Below are 22,770 nucleotides of genomic sequence, written 5' to 3' on the forward strand. Positions count from 1 at the left end.
CAAAGCGAATATTTCGAGAGGACAAACGCCTCTCTTCTTCAGCGCGAAACGAAACGATGTATCAATAAAAGCCAAAAATTCAAAGAATTAAAACCAACTACCTAACAACCATAAAAGCGAGTTATTCGCCAATATCCGCGATTTGCACAAAATCCAAAAAAACATGAACTGCCATCGACGGATACTAGCGAGCAACTGATAAATGAAAGGAATCAATTCATTCACTCGAAAAAACAAAACGAACCAGCACTTAAATAAGTTGGAAAACTATGTCATTTGATTTCGGATTTTAATTAAGGCATTTCTTGCAGACACCCTTTGAGACCTAAGGGGTTGTTCATGTGTTTGATTAGATGACTGGGAAAGTGGTTCAAGGTTTATTTCAGGGATTACTAACGTATCAGCTTCTCTTTGGAGAAAACCGAAATATGACTCATTTATTCTTAAATCACCGGAATCTCTGTTTAAAGCTAGACCTAAATGTTGGTATTTATAAATTTCAACAGCTTCTCTGTAGTGCTGGAGAATACCTTTATCATGCGAAATAAGACTAGCTTGACTAAACAAAATAGTATGGTCTGGTTTTTCAAAAATGTGCTCTGCAAGGGCAGAGTCAAAATTTTCTGGTTTTTTCCGCTTTTTAAGTGTATTATTAATTGAACTAGAATGCTGGGTTAATCTATCTGTTAGTCTCAAAGGGTGTCTGCAAGAAATGCCTTAATTAAAATCCGAAATCAAATGACATAGTTTTCCAACTTATTTAATTGCTGGTTCGTTTTGTTTTTTCGAGTGAATGAATTGATTCCTTTCATTTATCAGTTGCTCGCTAGTTTCCGTCGATGGCAGTTCATGTTTTTTTGGATTTTGTGCAAATCGCGGATATTGGCGAATAACTCGCTTTTATGGTTTTTAGGTAGTTGGTTTTAATTCTTTTAATTTTTGGCTTTTATTGATACATCGTTTCGTTTCGCGCTGAAGAAGAGAGGCGTTTGTCCTCTCGAAATATTCGCTTTGTTTTTTCAGTATCGTCATTTGGCCTATAAAAACCCCATTTTTGCTCGTTTTTCTTTCTTTATGCAAAACATCCAATCAAAATTTTGAGATAGCTATTTTGTTCCACGCAGTTAAAGTTCAGGAAAGTATACCTTTGAGCAGGACACTCCCCCCACAGTCTTCTGGGCAAAGGTTATAAGTTATGCCCTGGGGGCATATAATTTTTTATTAAAATGTTTATCGTAGAAACTTGAAAAAAGGCTCATTCGATTTGAAATTCAAAGGTCTAGTGCCCTTTTTAGGGCTAGTGCCCTTTTTAATAGTCGAAAGTGATTTGAGGGTAACTAACCCCCCTCTCACGCCCACCTTTTCCCCAAACACATCCACTCAAAATTTTTAGATAGCCATTTTATTCAACGCAGTTGAAAGTTTTGGAAATTAGGTCTTTAAGGATGACGACCCATCCCCCCCCCTACAACCCTCAGGGTAAGGTTTGTAAGTTATGCCCTAGGAGCATGTAAGGTTTTTATTGAATGTTGTAAAAACATCAAAAAGGGCTCATTCAATTGAAAATTGAAAGGGCTAGTGCCCTTTTAATAGTCGAAAATGATTGAAGGGCAACTAACCCCCTCTCACGCTCACCATTTCCCTAAACACATCCAATTAAAATTTTGAGATATCCATTTTGTTCAACGTAGTCGAAAGTTTTGGAAATTAGGTCTTTTAGGATGATAACCCCCTCAGAGCCCTCAGTGCAAGGGTTGTAAGTTATGCCCTGGGGGCATATAAGGTTTATATAGAAAGTTGTTGCAGAAATTTCAACAGGGGCTCATTTGATTGGAAATTGAAATTGCCCTTTTTAATGGTCGAAAATGACTGGAGAGTAACTAACCCCCCTCTCGCGCCCACCATTTTCCCAAACATGTTCAATCAAAGTTTAGAGATAGCCATTTTGTTCAACCTAGTTGAAAGTTCTGGAAATTATGTATTTAAGAATGACAAACTCCCCAGGGCAAAGGCTGTAAGTTATGCCCTGGGGGCATACAAGGTTTTTAATGATAGAGTTGTCGTAAAAAATTCAAAAAGGGCTCATTCAATTGGAAATTGAGAGGGCTAGTGCCCTTTTTAATAGTTGAAAGTGATTAGAGGGTAACTAACCCCCCTCTCATGCCCACCATTCCCCCCAACACATCCAGTCAAAATTTTCATATAGCCATTTTGTTCAACGTAGTACAAAGTTCTGGAAATTAGGTCTTTGAGGATGACAGCCCTCAGGACGAGGGTTGTAAGCTATCCCCTGGGGGCATATAAGGTTTTTATTGAAAGCGTTGTCGTAGAAACTTCAAAAAGGCTCATTTGATTGGAAATTGAAAGGGCTAGTGCCTTTTTGAATAGTTGAAAATTACTAGAGAAAGACTAAGGCCCTCTCACGCCAACCATTTTCCCAGACACATCCAATAAAAGTTATGAGATAGCCATTTTGTTCAAAGTAGTTGAAAGTTCTGGAAATTAGGTCATAGAGGATGACAACCACCATCACAGCCCTTACGGTAAGGGTTGTAATTTATGCACTGGGGGCATATAAGGTGTTTATAGGAAGTGTTGTCGTAGAAACTCAAAGGGCTCATTTGATTGGAAATCGAAAGGTCTACTGCCCTTTTTAATAGTCGAAAGTGATTGGAAGGCTTGACATTTTTATAGTAAAGATCGATGTGGGTATAACGTATTAGTTTTTTGTTGTTGTTTAGACCAGGGCACTTTTTATCAAAGGAGTTGTCGTAGGAACTTCTAAAAGTGCTCATTCGATTGAAAATAGAAAGCGCGTATGCCCTTTTTAATAGTCGAAAGTGATTTGAGGGAAACTAATCCCCCTCCCACGCCCACCCTCCCATTTGACTCTTTGTTTAAAAACTAAACATTGCCATAAGATTAAATCAAAACGCACTGTGTTAATGCTAATTCCCAATAAGGCATCTCAGCCGTATCCCAAGAACGACTGAGGGTATTATGTTCAAACTTTCGGGGCTACTTCTGCTCTTAAAATTTAATCAAATTTAAATAGCGTAACTGTATCCAAGCTATCAAAGAAAGTAAACAGATTTTTTTGCGAATATTATCATGTTTTCCATTTCAGGTCAACTACAGGAGGTATGAAACTAAATTAAGCATTACTATTTGTGTCTAGATTTTTAAGAGGGTGTATGCTGTTAAAAATTATTGAAATTTTTTCTCCAGCATACAAATAGCAGGCCAAACTTTAAATTCTTTAAAAAAACCAAAAAATTTAAAGTATTATTTTCTTTTTCTCTGAAAAGACTATGTCAATATAAAACGAACAGAAATGAATTTAAAAAAAACCTTTTTCACAAAATAAGTTTTTCAAAGAAAAGTAAAGAACTCCATTAAACGAAAATGAGCAAAAGTAAAATCAAATAATCTACCAAGCGTGAAAATATCACAAATCCATCATCGATAAATAAATGAAACCCAAAACGAGCGGAAATTACAATAAATAACCGAGTCAAACTCAAAACGAGCAGAAATTAACATAAGTTAAGCTCAAAACCCCTATGCCTTCCCAAGGCCAGAACGTAATTTGCACTTCACTGAAAAAAATACAAATGAATGTGCATTGTCAGTTTAATATACATTTACTGATATTTAGTAATCAAAATATTAATATTATTTAATTTTTTAAAGGTATAAAAGTAAAAACATTTATATTTTTTCAGTAAAGTGCAAATTATGTTCTGGCCTTGGGAAGGCATAGGGGTTTTGAGCCCAACATATGTTAATTTCTGCTCGTTTTCAGTTTGACTCGGTTATTTATTTTAATTTATGTTCGTTTGGGGTTTCATTTATTTATTGATGCAGATTTGTGGTAGTTTCACGCTTGGTAGATTATTTGATTTTATTTTTGCTCATTTTCGTTTAATGTACTTCTTTACTTTTCCTTGAAAAACTTATTTTGTGGAAAGTTTTTTTTTAAATTAATGCTTTGAAAAGAATTAGATTATTAAACAGTATATAGTTTTGTTTTATTTCGCGCATAAACTATTGTTTTAGTTTAGTTTTTTCTACTGATGACGGTCACTGCATATGTGACCGAAATATCTGATATTTTTCGTGAAATTTTATCACTATTTGTGAAAATCACTATTAAAATGATTTTATCCCTATTTGAACTTTTATTTATCGTAATGAGGTTTTCCGTATTTAGAATCACCATAAAGTGAATTCGGTACTTACATATGGGCAGTTACAAGGAAACCAGTAAAGAAAAACCCATTTTAGACGGGTTAGTTCAAGACACCGCTATAAAGTAATGCATAGCGTGGTTTTCATTGTGTATACGAAACTGTTGTTTTTTGGGGTTTAGGGGGGGGAGGGTACCTAGGTTAAGTTAGGTTAAGTATTTAATATATGCTATGCTCCCCCCCCCCCTAATGTACAAATATATAGCCCAAATTTGTTTCTAAACTATTATATATTCATCCTATTTTATTTTATTTCATTAGCATTAACCAAACTTGACTTTTTAGAAATGCCCAAGTACCGTCAATTCTTTTAAAGTAGGCCTATGTATTGTTTTCATAACTCTTCACTATGGGTAAATCCCCCCCCCCCCGCAGAGGTCTCATGTTGCGAAACGTATCCTAAATATCACAAAGAAAATCTAGTATTTTTTATTTGTCTATTTTAAAGTTTTTGACAGGGAAAATATTTAGACAATCGCCTTTAATGCAGCTTTAAATGTATATATTTGTAACTATAGTGACCTTAAAGACTTCTTTCCTAGCAAGTTTCTGTGAATCCAATTCCACCCCCCCCCCTCTCAAGAAATAGTAAAATTCGAAGGTTCTTTTTGGATTAAATGTGGTGTTCACGATTTTTGATCTGAATAGAGGGTCAATGTCCTTCATAGTAATCCATTGTCCTTTCCCCCTAGAAAAACCCTCTCGAGTCTTCCCATCACAAAAAAAGTTTCCAACTTCCAAAGGGCAAATTATCTTAGATCATGTAGTTTATTTTCCCGTCAAAATACAAATCAAATACATCTTTGTTCCTCTAACTTGTTTCAGCATAATTCTGGATTTTTTTTTTCTCCGTTACTTGCAAACGTTCTGTCTATACACTTCTGCTTCCATGTTGATACAAATTTATACCCGAACTTCAGCATTTATTATCCACCAAATCCCTTCCACGAAATAGGCCTAAATATATCTAAACACCAGAGGAAGCCCTTGCGTAGGTCTTCAAAAGCTGTAAAAATCTAGAAGAATTTAAATTGGTAAGTCGTAAAATGTAAAAAAACTGTCACATATGTCGTATGTGTTGCCATTGTTTTTCATGGATATGCAATTCCCAAGTCTCCTCAAAAAACTGCTGCATACAGGCTTGCATAAATTACTATATTCGCCAGTCTGGTAATAAGCTCAAAGTTCTACCCGTTGACCTAGACATCAAATAGGAAGCTTTATCATAGGTTTAATTAGACATTCTCATGGAGAAAAACAAATGGACTGAACGAATTTCTGACAGCAAAAACTTTAACGTTTCAGAAGAAAGCCTTGACAACAATAACATATATATAAATATTCAATAGTATATTTAATAGCAATATTCAATAGTATTTATCTTTATCCCGTTTGATCGTAACTTTGAAAGCTAATTGGTTCAGAAAAGGCTGTTGCATCCGAATTTTGACGGCTTGTAATTCATTAGGCATTCTAAATCTTTCTTGCCATCTCTTGATGATCTAAGAAGGCATTTCCTGTTCAGTCGTCTTGTCACTAACAAATAGAAAAAGTGAACTTGAAGTGTTTTTGCTTCTAAAAAATTGTACTATTTGTCAAATAATACTTTTTAATTACTACGACCAATTTACAAAGTAATATTTTAATTAATATACTGAAGGAAAAGGATATAAGAAAGAAGGATGTGACGAAAGTTTTTGAATTTCAACATTCGTTCATGTTCAGTGTCTACCGTGTCTGGTAAACATATTCTGAAGTTAAAAATTACATAATTAAAAAAATTACCTGGCCTTTTAAGAACCTAACATTGTACAGAAACACCAGCTAAAACAGGATGCAGAATAATAGGTTTTCAATTATTTATGTCTTCATTTACTTAAACCAAGGGGAGATCCAGCCCCACAAAGTTAAAACATTTGTGAACAATTATTTAAAAAGCGAAGAGCTTATTCATAACTTGGTTTTAGTCACTAGTGCATGTCCCATGTGTACCCATTTCAGTAATGTCAGCATCATGTTCTATGCAGTTTAATATGCCTAGGATAATGAAAACGAAACCTGATAGTATTATTTGGTTAAGTTGAATTTCACACAACCATATTTATCCTCAATAAAAAGGGAAAATCTGGAATCCAATTTTCGACAAAAATGACCTTCGTATACACTTTTTAGTATTAGCACAACTTTAGAAGATTTAGTTATGTTTGGGAATCGACAGATTGTTAATGGTGGAATTTTTACGGTGAATAGCCTACTCACATTTTATCAATTGGTTTAGCTTATGTATTTCCTAGCATCACCGTGACAGCAATGACGAAACTGCCCTAAAAACTTCATAATTTTGAAACAACTGAAAGAATAAGCTTACAAGTTAGAAAGTCTTGGTATGAAATAGACGGAAGATGTGTCCAGGGTAAAAAATATTTTGATGTCCTTGGCAGGGTTGCCAACTTGTACACTTTTTAGTTAGAAGTCAGCAGTTGGCAACCCTGGTCCTTGGTACTTCAAAACCTGTTTTATTACACAAAATTCAAAGTGTAGAAAACTTATGATTAATTTTTGTTTACAGGTATCCCTGAGCTTAATGTACCAGTTCTTGACCCAATGGTTATCCCTGTTATTAACTTCAGACAGCCAACAGGACCTGTTAGCATAAATGCCAAGTTTAACCAAGTGCAAGTTAAGGGAATGGCCAAGTTCACTGATGCTCAAGTTCGGTAAGCTTCTAAAGCACTATTCTGTGAATTTAAGCCTTCAAATAGGAAACTGGGCCATGTTCATAAGGGAAAGGAGAAAACAGTGAAGAGAACCAAACACAATTGGAACTAAAAGTATATAAAACAGAATTAGTAAAAACACTATTGGAACAAACTAGACTACAAAATTAAAAAATAAAATCAATTGACTACATAATTGAAATTGAAAGTATACGGTTGGAATCACTGGAATCAAATGAACGAAAATAGAATCAAACAATCTACCAAGCATACAACTACCACAAATCAGTATCAATAAAAAATGAAACCCAAAACGAACAGAAATCAAAATAGATAACAAGTCAAACTCAAAACGAGCAGAAATTAATACGAGTAGGGTTCAAAACCCCTAAGATTTCTAAAAGCCAGAATATAATTTGTGCTCTACTGAAAATAAAATTCAGACGAATTTACTGAAAAAAATGTGCATTGTCAGTACAATATACATATGCTGATATTTATTCCTTAAAATCTTAATTAATTTTTGATTTCTTAAAGTTATAAAAGGGAAAACATTTAAAAGAATTTTTTCAGTAAAGCACAAATTATACTCTGACTTACAGAAATCATAGGGGTTTTAAACCCTACTCGTATTAATTTCTGCTCGTTTTGAGTTTCTGCTCGGTGATAGGGGGGTTAGTTACTCTCCATTCACTTTCGACTACTAAAAAGGGCACTAGCCATTTCAATTTCCAATCAAATGAGCCCTTTTTGAAGTTTTTGTTACAAAACTTTCTATAAAAACCATATATTCCGTCAGGGAAGAACTTAAAACCCTTGCCCTGAGGGGGTTATCATCCTAAAGGACCTAATTTTTCAGAACGTTCAACTAAGTTAAACAAAATGGATGTCTCAAAATTTTGATTGTATGTGTTTGGGGAAATGGTGGGCGTGAAAGGGGGGTTAGTTGCCCTTTATTCGCTTCCGACTATTAAAAAGGTTACTAGCCCTTTGAATTTCCAATGGAATGAGTCCGTTTTGAAATTTCTACGACCTCGCTTTCTATAAAAAAAAATCTTATATGCCCCCAGGGAATAACTTACCACCCTTGCCCTGAGGGCTCTGGGGGGGGGGTATCATCCTTAAAGACCTAAATTCCGGAGCTTTTAACTGCAGTTGATAAAATGGCGATCGCCACATGAGGTTTGTATGTGTGGGGCGACAAGGTGTACGTAAGAGGGGGGCTTGTCTCCTTCAATTCCCCTGTAGCTACTAAATAGAGTAGAGGCCCTTTGATTATCCGATAGAATATGCCCTTTTTCAATCTTCTAATATAAAACTTTCTATATAAAAAAACCTTATATGCCCCCAAGGCATAATTTCAAAACCCGTGCTCTGAGGGCTGTGGGGGGGAGGGTTAGCATCCTCAAACCCCTAATTACCAGAACTTTCAACTACGTTGAACAAAATGGCTATCTCAAAAATTTTGATTGGATGTGTTTGGGGAAAAGTTGGGCGTGTGAGGGGGGTTAGTTGCCCTCCAATCACTTTTGACTATTAAAAAGGGCACTAGCCCTTTGAATTTCCAATTGAATAGGCCTTTTTTGAAGTTTCTATGACAATACTTTCTATAAAAAACCTTATTTGTCCCCAGGGCATAACTTACAGCCCTTGCCCTGAGGTCCTCCTCAAAAACATTTCTATCTGGAAATCAACTACGCTGAACAAGATGGCTATCTCAAAATTTTGATTGGATGTGTTTGGCGAAATAGTGGGCGTGGAAGGGGTGTTAGTTGCCTTCCAATCACTTTCGACTATTAAAAAGGGCACAAGCCACTCCAATTTCCAATCGAATGAGCGCTTTTTGAAGTTTTTACGACAACTCCTTCGATACGAAGTGCCCTGGTCTAAGACCAAGAAAAAAAATAATACATTGGGCCAACATCGTTCTTTACTTAGGCAGTACTATTGCACTGCCCATGATTTCATTGGGATTAACCTAACTTCGCTTCTTGGAAGTGGTCGATATAATTGACTAGTACCGTCAATTCTTTTGATAAATCTGTTGGTACCAATTTTTTTTAGAGTTTCGGTTACTATTGAGCTGAGTCGCTTATTACTTACACTTAGTTAACAAGAACAGTTAGATACCCAAAAACATTTTATAAATGCTGTTATAGTTTATTTCAATGGTTGCACGTACATCAGCCGGCTTTTGCTCAAGTATTAGCCAATAGTAGTTTGTTCAGTTCTTGGATTTCATCTCAAGGTTGGTAGTGTGTAAAATCCAGTTTAATTGTCATTCCAATTCCCAATCTGGTGGTTTCTACAGATCAAAAACACGTTTTGTTAGGTTAAAAGTTATGGATCTTCAAAAATTAGTTGTTGTATCAATGGCATTGTTCTTTATTGATTAAAGCAAATACAGCTAAATAAGCTTTTAGCGTCGAAGTAGGGTTTCAAATAAGAAAACTTATTAGTAAAGACCGGGTATTACTTGGGGAGAATCTTTCTCTTTTTATGAAATCTAGCAACGGAAGGAAATTGAAAAAAAAAATCTTCAAATCAAAGTAAAGAGTAACGTCAAAACTTAAAACGAGCATAAACTATTGTATATTTATGCTAAAGTTTTACCTTTTTTCCTCATGATTCTAGAATAAATGCTCTAACTATCATATGCTAAAAAGTTTTAGTTGGTTTATAATACTTCGAAAAGAATAAAAACATACGATTAAGAGTTGAGTAGGTGGTATTCCCCTTGTACATAAGATGATTCCGTTCATTTTAAGTTGTAACGTCACTACTTTCACTTGAAGAACTTTTAAGAAGCGAAACAGGAACAAACAAGAAATTTTTAGCACTTATAGACACATTTGTCCATATTTGTTTGTTCCCAATACAATATTAGTAGTAAAAAAGTACTTGTAATGTAGTCTGCCACGTAACCCTCATCCTGTGTCAGTGGTTTGTTCTGCCTAATGATAAAACCGGCCCTAAATAGTGATGCCATTCTATGAAAGCCTGATCATTAAATTTTCTCTTAGAGACTTACAAGACTTTGCAAGGTCTTTTGTAAACCATGATATTTTATACGAGACTGGAATAAATTTGAAGTTCCTATAATTTTCATCTGGGGGAGGGGTCCCGCGGGCTTGAGGAGTCTTCCTTCACCCGACGGGGGGGGGGAGGAAAATCATCTAGTAGTGAAGCAATTTTTAATGTTCTGTCAATTTAAGCCTTCACAAATACTGAAATTCATAAACTGAAATCCACATGTAAAAATATACTGATTATAGCGTAATGTATATTAAAGTTCAAATCTGTAAATTAGGGGATATTAATTGACACTTTCAGAGTTTTAAACCACCTTTGTCTTTCCCATAGCGTGGATCCCGACAGAATGAGGATGGATGTATTTTTGAGAATCCCAGAACTCAGATCCACAGGCAACTATGAAATCAATGGAAACGTCTTTGTCCTGCCTGTTTCTGGAACTGGTTCTTCGTGGTCTATACTAAGTATGATTGTTTTCTTTATTGATTTATGAAGGCATACAAAATACTTTTGGCTACTCAACAAACATTAGTGATTTGTACCCTGTTCTTTTTCCTTAGGTCTCGCATCATTTGATATTGAAGACTTATCCCTATGGACAAGTTGACTATTTATCAACTTGATCCGTTTTCCAACAGAAAATTTGAAAAGCATGTAAAAAAGTGCCTCCTCCTATAGTTCGGGTCTGTGGCCCAAGGGATCTGTAAACCTAGTACATATTAGATGTTTTGCGTTAGGCGACATGAAGTTGCTTTTCTCTCGGGGGCTACTAGACACAACAAGCTATTATTGCCATAATTGCTTACAGGAGGAAGGGGCTCCTCTGAGATTAACCCAAAGGACCTCAAACCCTAATAGAAAGTAATACCGAGGCTGATGATTTTTTCGTATTTTGGATCCGGCCATTTACGATCAGATTGCATGCATCCGTGATCACTAACATTGTTTGATAAATTTGACATTCCTTTCATTATTATTTTTATTAAATTTTCTATTTGAATCGTTGAAGCAACTAGTTTGCAAGAATAACCTCTTACTGTAAAGTTTTTTTTTTTTTTTTTTTTCAAAGAAAAGTATAGAGACCAGAAATTAAGGACCTTAAAAGATCAGAAAGTACTATCAAAGGATAAATGAAACCCAAAACGAACAGAAATTAAAATAAATAATCATATCAAACATAAAGATAACATTTTGGTATAGATGTATAAATACATGCTAAAACTAGTAAAAGTTAAATTAAATACCCAAGTAAAACGTAAAAAGAACAAAAACTACTGCAAAAAGGGTATTGGCTACTGTTCCCCTCCCCCTCCCGTAGCCGTAAAAGTTCTAAAGCCTACTCCGTCGTTTTTGTTCTATTGAAAACTAATGTGTTTGAACAATTTGCTTTAATCTTCCAACAAAAAACAAATAATACTATAATGATCAAGATGACTGAAATGAATTAGTTAAATTAAACTGACTATTTAATATTAATTGATACTGCTTCTTGCAAAAGTCAGCAATTCGAGTTTTTTAGTTAACAGTTTTTTTTTATTTTTCAATGTTATAATTATAAATTTTTTATAATATATATTTTCAGTAAAGCGCAATTGACGCACTGGGCCTTAGGACTTACGGTTTGGGATGAGAGAGGGAGACAATAGCCAATTTCCTGTTTGTGGTAATTTCTGTTTGTTTTAAGTTTGACTTGAGTATTAAATTTAATTTTTGCTCGTTTTAGGTTTTATTTATTCATCTACATCAGCATTTGCTACCTTTGCTTAATTTGATAAAAAAAAAAATTTAATTTGTTGTTCGTTTTGGGTTTCATCTATTCTTTGATAGTAATTTCTAGTCGTTCCTGAGATAATGCAGCTACGCCAATGGACAACTGGGATGCACATAGTGTTTTTTAGTTCAGCACTCCTCAATATTCTCTGAATGTTTCAAATTAATTCCCTTCCCTAACTGCTTTTGAAATATTGAAGATATGCCGTTTTGACAACCTGGATGCTAATAGTGTCTTGGTTTTGTTTAACATCCCCCTTAGTATTCCCTGAAAGCATCGACTTTAATACCCGTAGCCATTTCTGAGACCAATATAAAAGCAAAGAAATGAATATAAAGACGACAAACGGGTCTATGGCCAGTACATGAAAAGAACAGAAAAAATCCGACGAATATTTCAACCATATAGAACAAGGCGTCTTCAACGTAGGAAGAAAACGAACAAAAAAAAACTAGAGGCTGAAACTAAAAAATATATAAAAAACTAAAATAGACTAACATAAAATATATAATATACTATCACTTACAATTAATATACAATTAATACATAGCATTACTGTCAACGGAGTAGTGTTGAATGCAACAAGGCTTAGCACCGCATTTGGACATATACGAAAGAATATTGCTAATGTAAAAGAAATAATAAACATAGGATGGTAATCCTACTACTACTACTAACAACTCATCGCATAACCAAGCTGCCCGGGGCAAACACAGCTACGCACACTCCTCCATCCCAATTCTTTCAAAGCCTCCCTTTTTGCATCCTACCAGTAAGTTTCCGTTTCCCTTAAACCTTTGTTTACAACATCCTCCCACCCCAACCACGGACGGCCTGCTTTCCGTTTAGCCCTAGACGGTTGGCCAAAAAGGATAACCTTCGGTAGTGTGTCATCCTTCATCCGTAGAACGTGCCCTAGTCCTCTCAACCTTTCTCTCATTATAGCCCAAGAAAGTGGGCTTGAACCACACTTTTCATACAGCCTACTGTTTGAAATGCAGTCATTCAGTCGGGTACCCAAAACAATCCGTAAGCAATTTCTCTGGAAAATATCTACCAAATGCTCCTCTGTTTTTCGGAGCGCCCATGCTACAGAACCATATTTGACCACTACCTTTTATTCTCGTATATAGCTTTATTCTCGTACATAGCACTAATCACTTTGATGTATTTGTCTGGTATACAATACAAGGATAAGACCATCGCCAAAGCACTTATATCAGCTGAATCGAACGCTTGTTCATCTATAAAACTGAGGACTAAAGGTGTTTGACGACTCAGGCAATTATTAACCTAAGAGTGAAGATTTGATTTGGTCGACACATCCCTTCCTAAAACCGTACGTTCTTCTCTTAAAACTTTCTACAGCATCTCTAGATCTAAAAAGTATCATCATGCTAAGTAATTTTCTCCCTACAGAAACCAGGCTAATGCATCTATAACCACCAAACTCACTCTTATCACCTTCTTTATACAAGGGTTTAATTAGGGTTTTCCTAAAATTGCTAGGTACTTCCCCTATTTCAAAAATAATATTCATAATCTTCAGTAACTTGTTTCTAACCTCATAGACACCATATTTAAGAAACTCGTTTACCACACTATCAGCACTTGGGGCCTTTTTTTTGAAAAATCAAAAAGTAGCAATCATAGCAGCCGAAGTTAAGCGTATGGAAAATTAAGCTGTTGTAAAATTCCCATTAGTTGCTTTATTGTCCTTGTCATGCAACTATTAATTATTTTCCTCCGAGCGCTGTCTGTGCAGGACATTTACCTAATCCGGCAGTATCAACACTATTTTTTTCGATCTGGCTTGGATTGCATATTACTGAGCTAGTTGCAAAATTTACTATTTATAAGGTTTTATGGACTGGATCTAGTTTAAGGCTGAAGAGAGAGGAGACTTCACTTTACACACTCTTTCCCCAAAGGTGGTGCTCCAAAGGTTTGGGCCCAAAGTTTAGCACAGATTATAGTATGAGGTGAGGGAAGAGTCAGCTATGTTTTTGTTTAAGTTGAGCCTTTTTGGCAAGTCAAAGAAGTTATTTCATTTTCAGGAAATCTATAAAAAGACTGACCTCATGGTTGGGCAGTCCGCCCAAAATATTTCTAAACAGGGCAGGCAATATTGTTATGTGAATATAATAATACTGGTATGCTACGCAACGGGTATGACTTCTTGGAATAGTTAATTCGAATTTCTAGTCACTGAAGCTTAGCTAAGTAAAGTCATTGCATCCAACGAAAAAGTGATTGTTCTAACAATGACTAGTATTTATTTTTAAGTCAGGGTTAACCAACCTTTTCAAGGCGTTGACTCTTTCGCATTAATCTTATTTTTTGGCGTCGACACCTTTTAAAACTTGTTTTTGAGTCCCAGAAAGAGCTTTTTTTTGACACGTCAAAAACTGATCAACGCTCAGTTTCTTAGCCTTGCTAATAAAATTGCATAAACTTGAGAATATCTATGGAAGGCACTAAAAAACACATTTAATGTCAGTTAGCCTAGTAAGCTTTATTTATTTTCACAAACTGCAATATTTATTGGTCAAATCCATTGGACCCTTTACCAGCTCAAATAATGTTGGACAAAGATATGTTGTTACTACTGAAACAGCTCCGACCTTTTATCGACTCGATTCATAATATCTATTAGGATAATACCAAGATTTATCAACACACATCTTAAACACAGAAAACCCTTTTATATATTACGGAAAATAATATTTATGTGCAAAGGGGGGGTTGATTGGTTGGGGGTAGCAATCATGGCTCACAGAACTGATAAGACTATTTAAATAACCCTCACTCCATGCTTATCTACCTTAGTTCTGCCCTAAGATGAATGATAAGACTATTCATCAAGTGAAATGACATCATTTTTGAGTAATTACGACAAAAGTTTATGCCAGCTATGGCTCTCAAGTTTTTCATCACAGTCCGTCGAATTGATTTCAATTCAAAATCAATTGAGTCATGATTTCGCTCCCCAAGATTTTGGAAAATACGTTTTTTTGGTATCATCTTTGAAAACAAAAGAAAATCCGAAAAAAACCCTCCCCCTAGGTTTTGGAACAATACCCCTTTTTTGTGTCCCCATTAAAAAACTGAGCGGAATCCTTGAATGTACAAAATCTTTTTTAAGACCCAAGGACTACGATAATAAGATACATCAGGAGGTTGGGATAAAGTTTGAAACGGGGTGGCTGTGAAGGCTGAAGCTTCAGTGCTTAGCTAGAGACCCGAATGAATGAAAACCGGTCTAACGTGAACACGTTTTAATGCTAGTAAAGAGGCTTCCAAAACAGTGGGGTAAAATTGAGGCTTCAAGGAGCCCAGACGCAGCTCATTTTTAGCTTTCATCAAACTACCAAGCTAAAAGAAGGAACAGAAAGAAATAAACGTTTTATTTTAACAAAATGACCAATATTTTCTTTTGAAAAAATTGAAAAAGGAGAAATAAGTCTTACACTTTCAAACGCTTTACATTTCCCTTTTGCTTAAAGCATACATTTATTTGAGACAGGTTGCAATTTAAGTTAAGAATTCAAACAGAGAGCTTCCTAGCTACTTGGTGAAAGAATCATTGGTATTTATCTCTTATAGCCACCACACTCAAGTTCTTGGTCTATGTACAACCGGTTTCTTTCTATATTTCAGTATGTACTCGGCAATAATCAGCTTAGTATGAGTGATAAACTACAATGTAGTTATATTTTGATTAAATATTTTAGTTGGTATTTTGGATTGATTAGATTAGGTTAGAAACCATTTAACATAATGCGTTCTGGGGGGGCCTGATTTCCATAATTCTCCGTAGTTTCCATAATTTTGTCTTTTGAAAAAAAAAAGTATTTTTTTTTTTCATCTTACTTAGGTATGTTTCATTCGCTCCGAGGATGAGTTGAGTCTCAAAAGCAAGCAGCAGAGAAAATAAAATAAAAAACGCATTGCTAGTTTTGATTTTAGTGACTGAGCCTTCTATTGGCTTAAAGAGTTAAGGCAAAAAAAAATGAAGCTCTGTTTATTTTTAATCAGGTTCGATCAATTTGAATCTGTGGGGCTGAAATAACGTCTGTTAACTACATTGAAACATCTATTTTGAACGTGTGTCACTTAGCATTTTATTCTTTTTTTTTAAGTTTATTCGATGAAGAAAAGAGATTCATTTCCTTATACCATCTCTTTGGTTGGATTACTTGTTTTAGATACTTGCTGGATCACGGTGATACACGTTATCATAAATTGTAGACCAGGAATTGACAGCGGGTTCGTCCCTGTACCAGATTAAACGGCTTTTTTTCTGTGTCAAGGATTCTTGGCTCTTATAGCTGTCCTTTACTAAATCTTTATTTTTAACTCATGAATATAACTCAATAATGCTTCTTTGACTGTTAACGCCATTAAGGCAATTGAGTATATGCCAGATTTGCTACTAGCAATTCTTTTTTCGTTTTCCATTTCATAACTCATAAAATGGGGTTATAATCCAAAATGATTGTCATTTTGGATTACAGACCTAAAAATTTCGATGTATAGGGAAGTGTGAAAACTGCAAAAAATAACCTATTTATTTTATCGTAATTTTGTTGTTTGTATTTCTCAATTAGGTACTGTTTAGAAGTGATATATATATATATATATATATATATATATATATATATATATATATATATATATATATTTATATTTATATGTTATATATATATATATTTATATGTTATATATATATATATTTATATGTTATATATATATTTATATGTTATATATATATTTATATGTTATATATATATTTATATGTTATATATATATTTATATGTTATATATATATATTTATATGTTATATATATATTTATATGTTATATATATATTTATATGTTATATATATATTTATATGTTATATATATATTTATATGTTATATATATATTTATATGTTATATATATTATATATATGTTTTATATATATATTTATATGTTTTATATATTATATATATGTTATATATATTATATATATATATATATATATATATATATATATATATATATATATATATATATATATATATATATATATATATATTATATATATTATATATATATATATATATATATATATATATATATATATATATATATATATATATATATATATATATATATATATATATATATATATATATATATATATATATATATATATATATTACTAAGTAAGAGTTTCTGAGTTTTTGACGGAAAAGTTAACGGTAACCAACTAACTTTTCCCCTACTCGACAGATGGGGTAACAGCCACAGGTGGTTCAGATCTTGAGGTTGTTGGAAGAAGACCAAATGAATTTCTCCGAGCCAAGAACACCCAAATTAATTTCAAAATCGACAAAACAAGAATTCGTTTGAACAACCTTTTCAATGGCGACCAAATTCTCGGTAAGCATTTTGTTGAAATTCCTTGACGATTTCCCCCCGCTTAATCTCAGCAACCACGATTTATTGGCTAATAGATTCATTAATCTTTGGTAGTGGGGGGGGGGCGGATAGATATTCAATTTTGTATTAGTTCTTTAAACACTAAAAAACGTCCATGTCTTGAAATTTTTTGTCAGTAAATGGTTCTATAGTAGTGGCTCGACTGTCTTTGTCCTCCAAGTTCCGCGAAATATCTTTTTCGTATATACTGAGGAAGGTAATCTTTGCTTGTTATATATTTAAGCCAGGAATTTCTGTAACAAAGATGTTGTTCTGCACATTTTGTATGGCTTAACTAAATGTTTAAATTACAATTTCTAGCAATAAAATTTATCTTTTTCACAAAAATATAAAATACCTGCTCAAATGAATCCAGGGTTAGATGGAAAAATCTCCTTATAAATAAAATGTAGTTGCCAAGTGCTTTTCACACGAATCAAATACCAATATTTTTCTCTTTTTTTTTTCTTAACAGAAATGGAAACTAAAGTTTTGTTTTTACACCCCCTTGATAACATAAGTAATAAGCCCTGCTTTTTAACAATACGCCTTTTTGTTTACCTTTAATCAGGTTCGATAAATATATAAGGTGTATTTTCCCAAGATTTCACTCATGAATTGGTATTTGTTGTAATGTCATAAAGTGTTCGTCCATCCCAACCACAAAGAAATAGATTTGAATCATCCATTGTTTTCTTTTACATAGCTTCAGGCTGGCATGTATAAATGTTGCAATAAAACAAGAAAGTTTTTATAGCTTGAATTTTGGCTTTTTCCTAAACCCGTGCTATTGACAAAATTAAGTTAGTTGATTGTTTAATTTGATTGAGGAAACTTAGAAAAGAAAAGCAAAAGGTGGGAGGAGTGCCCTTCAGTTTTAGAACTTGTGAATTTTGTAGATATTTCAATTGCGTTTCCTTTAACTTACATGAAATCAATTTTCTCTTATTGGTTTTGCTACATATGAAAAATTATTATAAGGTGTAAATGAGACCCTGTTTAGACATTCCAGATTTTAATGTTACTTTTGATCGCGCCTTCGCACAGTATGGACATCATTTTATCGCTTTTGCGTGGTATTTAGCACCCCGTATATTTTAAAATCCTCTTTATTCAATTTTTGTTTACTTCTCAGGAACACATCCCTGGAGAAAGGTAAGTGACGCCCAGAGATAGGCTGGGTAGGATATGGGTTTCTTTCTTCTTTTCTGTTTAGTCCTTGTTGGTGTCACCATTACTTCACATTTACTCACTTTGTATATTGTAGGTGATACTGTGAACAACTTTTTGAATGACAACTCGGAAGATGTGTTGGATGAAGTGCGACCTGAAATCTCAAAGATTCTCAACGATTTCGTGCAAAAAGTTTTGAACGATGGATTAACATCATTACCGGTGGATAAGTTTTTGACAAGCTCGAGACGAAGGGCGTAAATGTTTAATATTTGTTCAAATGTTATTTTTATTCGGTGCTTTCTATTGCCTTTTTTATCGAATTAAAACTTTTTAGTTAAATCTTTTTTTTTCCTCTCAAAAGATTCGTTTTCTAACTTGAAAAACTGAAGTAGAGCTACCAATTCGAATTTTGGTCAACATTCTGTTATTGCAAACTGCGTGGGTCGGCTTAAATAAAAATAAAGTTACAGAAATCCCTATGTTTATGTTTGGTATGAAAAGACACCCAAATAACAGAAAATTATTATTATACTTTTATTTCCCTCATAAATGCAAAATTAAGGAGTAAAATAGTTGGGTAAAATTCTACTTTAGCTACTTTTGGCTACCTTGGATAGGGGTTAGGTTAGGAAAATGAAACATTCAGGGATGGGTCTACAGGCTAAAGTATGTCATGGGCAGGTATTTTGAAGTACCTACTTCCACTCCTCCCTCTAGAGGGTCCTGACCTTAGATGACCTTTAAAAATCTATATGTTATAAAAGTGATACCTTGCAAAATAGATCTTCTGCTTAAATGAAGTACAACGAAATTGTTTTCAGCTTTACAACTTTGCTCAATCCCAATTTATAAGGTTTTAAAGATATGTAAATACATTTCCTAAATTATGAAAAAAAAAACATTGATAGGCTATGGCTTAAAATTCTTTTCAAATAACAGGAATTGCATTTTCAGAATTAAAACCAGACAAAAAGAAACTGATAACTGAAAATCAAGGTAAAATATTGTTTTGTCAAAATTTCAATAGGTATAGACCTGTCATATAGGCAAATTTCAGGACCCTCTAGAGAGAGGAGTGGAGGTAGGTACTTCAAAATACATTCCCGGGATATACTTTAGCCTGTAGACCCATCCCTTAAAGTTTCATTTTCCTAACCTAAACCCCTTTCCAAGATAGACAAAAGTAGCTAAAGTAGAATGTTACCAATAGTTGTATATAAATAATTTTCAAATAACAGACTGACAAAGCTCTAGACTGGCTGAGTTAAATAATGTCATCCGCATGTGCCAAATAGCTAATTTCAACAGCTAAATAAATAAGTTTATAAAGGAGCGAAAACAAGTCTCACAAACATAAATTAAAAATTGTAGGTGATAATATTCCTCCTTGTCTTAAACCTTTTTTTGACTGTTTCATTACTAAAAAGTTCTAGAAGCAATGCAGATTTTAAGATCAGAATACCATGAAGAAGAAACTATAGAATACATCAGCCGATATGGTGAACTGCAATTTAACAAGCTAAGCAATACAGAAACATGTGAAAGATTATCGAACTCTTCCTCCTGTAAGTTATGCAAGCTGCCAATTGCATACAAATAGGATTTTTTACATTGAAGGGGAGGTATCCTGATTCTCCAAAAACTAAGGGTATTAAGTTGAAGCTTTCAGGCCATGTTGAGGGGGATGTTGAACAAACCAAAAGGCGCTACGCGCATACTACTGCTACTGTTCCAACTGAGGCTAAGGGTTTTTAGGTGAAACGTTCATTGAATGTTGAGCTTAATCAAAATACTGCATGTAGATTGTCAAAAGATCGTGTCCGCTATATCTCAGGAACAGCTTAGAGTATAAAGTTGACAATTCCAGCGTATGTTGAGGGGATATTGAAAAAATATCCCCTCCAACTGAGGCTATAATTAAAATTAGTAAAATTAAAAAGTGAGGCTATAATTAACCTTAGTAGTAGCAGTAGTATACATATAGTACCTTTAGATTAGTTCAATATCCCCTCAACATACGCTGGAATTGTCAACTTTATACTCTAAGCTGTTCCTGAGATATAGCGGACATATATGAGGCTATAATTAAAATAAAATTAGCCTCCAACTGAGGCTAAGGGTTTTTAGGTGAAACGTTCATTGAATGTTGAGCTTAATCAAAATACTGCATGTAGATTGTCAAAAGATCGTGTCCGCTATATCTCAGGAACAGCTTAGAGTATAAAGTTGACAATTCCAGCGTATGTTGAGGGGATATTGAACTAATCTAAAGGTACTATATGTATACTACTGCTACTACTAAGGTTATAAAGGTGAAACTTTCAAGGCATTTTGGGTGGGATGTTGTACTAACCAAAAGCGCTATACTCATACCACTTGTAGTATTGCTACTACTATTTCAAAGCCTAAGGGTATTAAAGTGAAACTTTCAGGAAGGGTTGAGAAGAATGTTACTACGGTCATGCATGTTGTCAAAAGAGCGAATCAGCAATATTTCAGGAAGTTTCCGAAAACGTGGAGGGGGGGGGTTGGACTAATCAAAATGCACTGTGCTTACTATTATTGCTGCTGCAACTACGAAGGATAAGGTTATGAGGATGAAACTATAGGGGAATGATGAGGGTGATGTTGAATTAAATCAAAACCCCATTTGCATGTAGGTTGTCAAAAAGGCACATCAGCAGTATCTCAGGAACAGTTTAGGCTATTAAGTTGAGACCTTCAGGGAATTTGAAACTAAACAAAATACACTACGTGAATGCAAGTTGCCAAAAGGATGAGTCAGCAATATCTTAGGAACAGATTAGAGTATCAAGTTGTAACTTTCCGGAAGTTGCGGGGAATGTTGATCTGACCAAAAGGTCTTATGTGTAAACTATTACTACTGCTGTTACTGCAAATGTTATAAGATAAGATTTATTAATACAACAAAACATTCTGCATCAAGCATCAAATACCAAAAGCTCTGGCTGGGAATGCAGAGTGAAAGAACAAAAGTGAAAAAAGCACATACACACATTAAAATGAAAATGTCAATCAGCCACCTCCCATGGACTAGTCAATGAAAATCAAACGGAAGGTGCAAATTGCTATGTCGAATAAACAAAATGGAACATAATTCAAGTTTGGACCAGAGACATCAACCGTCTATGGATGTTAAAGAAAAAAGAAACGAAAAAAATTAGATAAATTAACCAGATCAAAAATTCTTTTGATGGTACCAAACGAATAACACTTTCTAGACAACTCAGGTAAAGTGTTCCTGGCAGACCAACAAGCAGTCAGGAGGTTTGAATCTGATCTGATTGATGTACAGAATGAAATTCGAATATTTTCATAATTACAAAGGTAATATGAAGAATGGTTAGAGACAAGAGACAGTCTAGTTTTAAGAGCCGCAGGAACATCACCGTGTAAATTTAAAGCAAATCAAACAGATTGTGGTAATGAACTGTAAGCACGGAGTGACTCGGCTCAATCTCCTTCACGCATAGCGTCCTCATCGGAGTATGTCAAACTCTCCATTTAACTTGTATCGGAAGGTAGCTCGTAACGCTTTCAGGGTGATATCTGTAGTTTTGCACAAGTCAGTCCTGCATACCATATTTTTTTCACTTTAATCTAGGCATAGACAGAATTTTGGAGATTTTTTTTGGATTTATCATGTCAGATGGAAGAAAAGTCCTGAACCAGGTAAGAGTTGGAATTCTATAGCTCAGTAAGGATGAATTTGGGGCATTTGGATTTTTTAGCATGAATAATTGAATGTTTTACAGTAATAGAAAAAACTTTTTCGAATGACGGCGACTTTTTTTGGTTAGGGAGTGCTGTTATAAAAGTTGAGTGTTCTCATTTGAGGACAGTGTGCATAAGCTGATGTTTTTCACTGGAAAGAGACAAAGCAACAAGGAACGATCTGTGGGACATCTAGACGGCTCAAGAATATATCTTCATGTCGTTAAAAAAAATGAAGAATGTAGATATCAAACAAGTTTCGAAGGACTCTGCAGTCTTATTTTTCGTGTCCTCAGCTGAGGACAATGTGTAACAGAAGATATAATACTAACTGTGATTAGTGTGATACCAGCTGGTGCTTATTGCTCTTTCTCGTCCTTGTCTAATTGTTCCTTTTTTTAGGACCCTCTAGAAGAAGTCGGTGCATCCAAAATGAGGGTCAAATCCGGAATATCTTTGACGAGATTGATAGTGAGCAGTCTGAAATGGAGGACCTATCTAATAGTGAGGAGGAGGAAGCATACGTGCCTACTGACGGTGACGAAACTCCTGAAGAAGAAGACACCCAAGATTTTGATATCTTAGATGTTGAGACACGACAGCCTGCTGCAGAGACGGGGA

At 34.4% G+C, this 22,770-nt stretch overlaps 1 protein-coding gene across 1 annotated transcript in view; it reads left to right on the top strand.

Moving 5' to 3' along the window:
- The window catches only part of LOC148948637 (protein takeout-like), a 30,625-nt gene extending 11,872 nt beyond the window's left edge, over positions 1-18,753 (top strand). The window contains exons 3-6 of the mRNA XM_089094545.1: positions 6,820-6,967; positions 10,331-10,464; positions 17,050-17,199; positions 18,506-18,753. Of these exons, the coding sequence (XP_088950671.1) occupies positions 6,820-6,967; positions 10,331-10,464; positions 17,050-17,199; positions 18,506-18,672 (599 nt within the window). The 3' untranslated portion in view covers positions 18,673-18,753. The remainder of the gene's footprint in view (positions 1-6,819; positions 6,968-10,330; positions 10,465-17,049; positions 17,200-18,505) is intronic.
- The last annotated feature ends 4,017 nt before the right edge of the window (positions 18,754-22,770 follow it).

This window comes from Artemia sp. Qi Xiang Cuo, chromosome 9, assembly GCF_049724085.1.
Source record: "Artemia sp. Qi Xiang Cuo chromosome 9, ASM4972408v1, whole genome shotgun sequence".
NCBI classification, from domain to species: Eukaryota; Metazoa; Arthropoda; class Branchiopoda; order Anostraca; family Artemiidae; genus Artemia; species Artemia sp. Qi Xiang Cuo.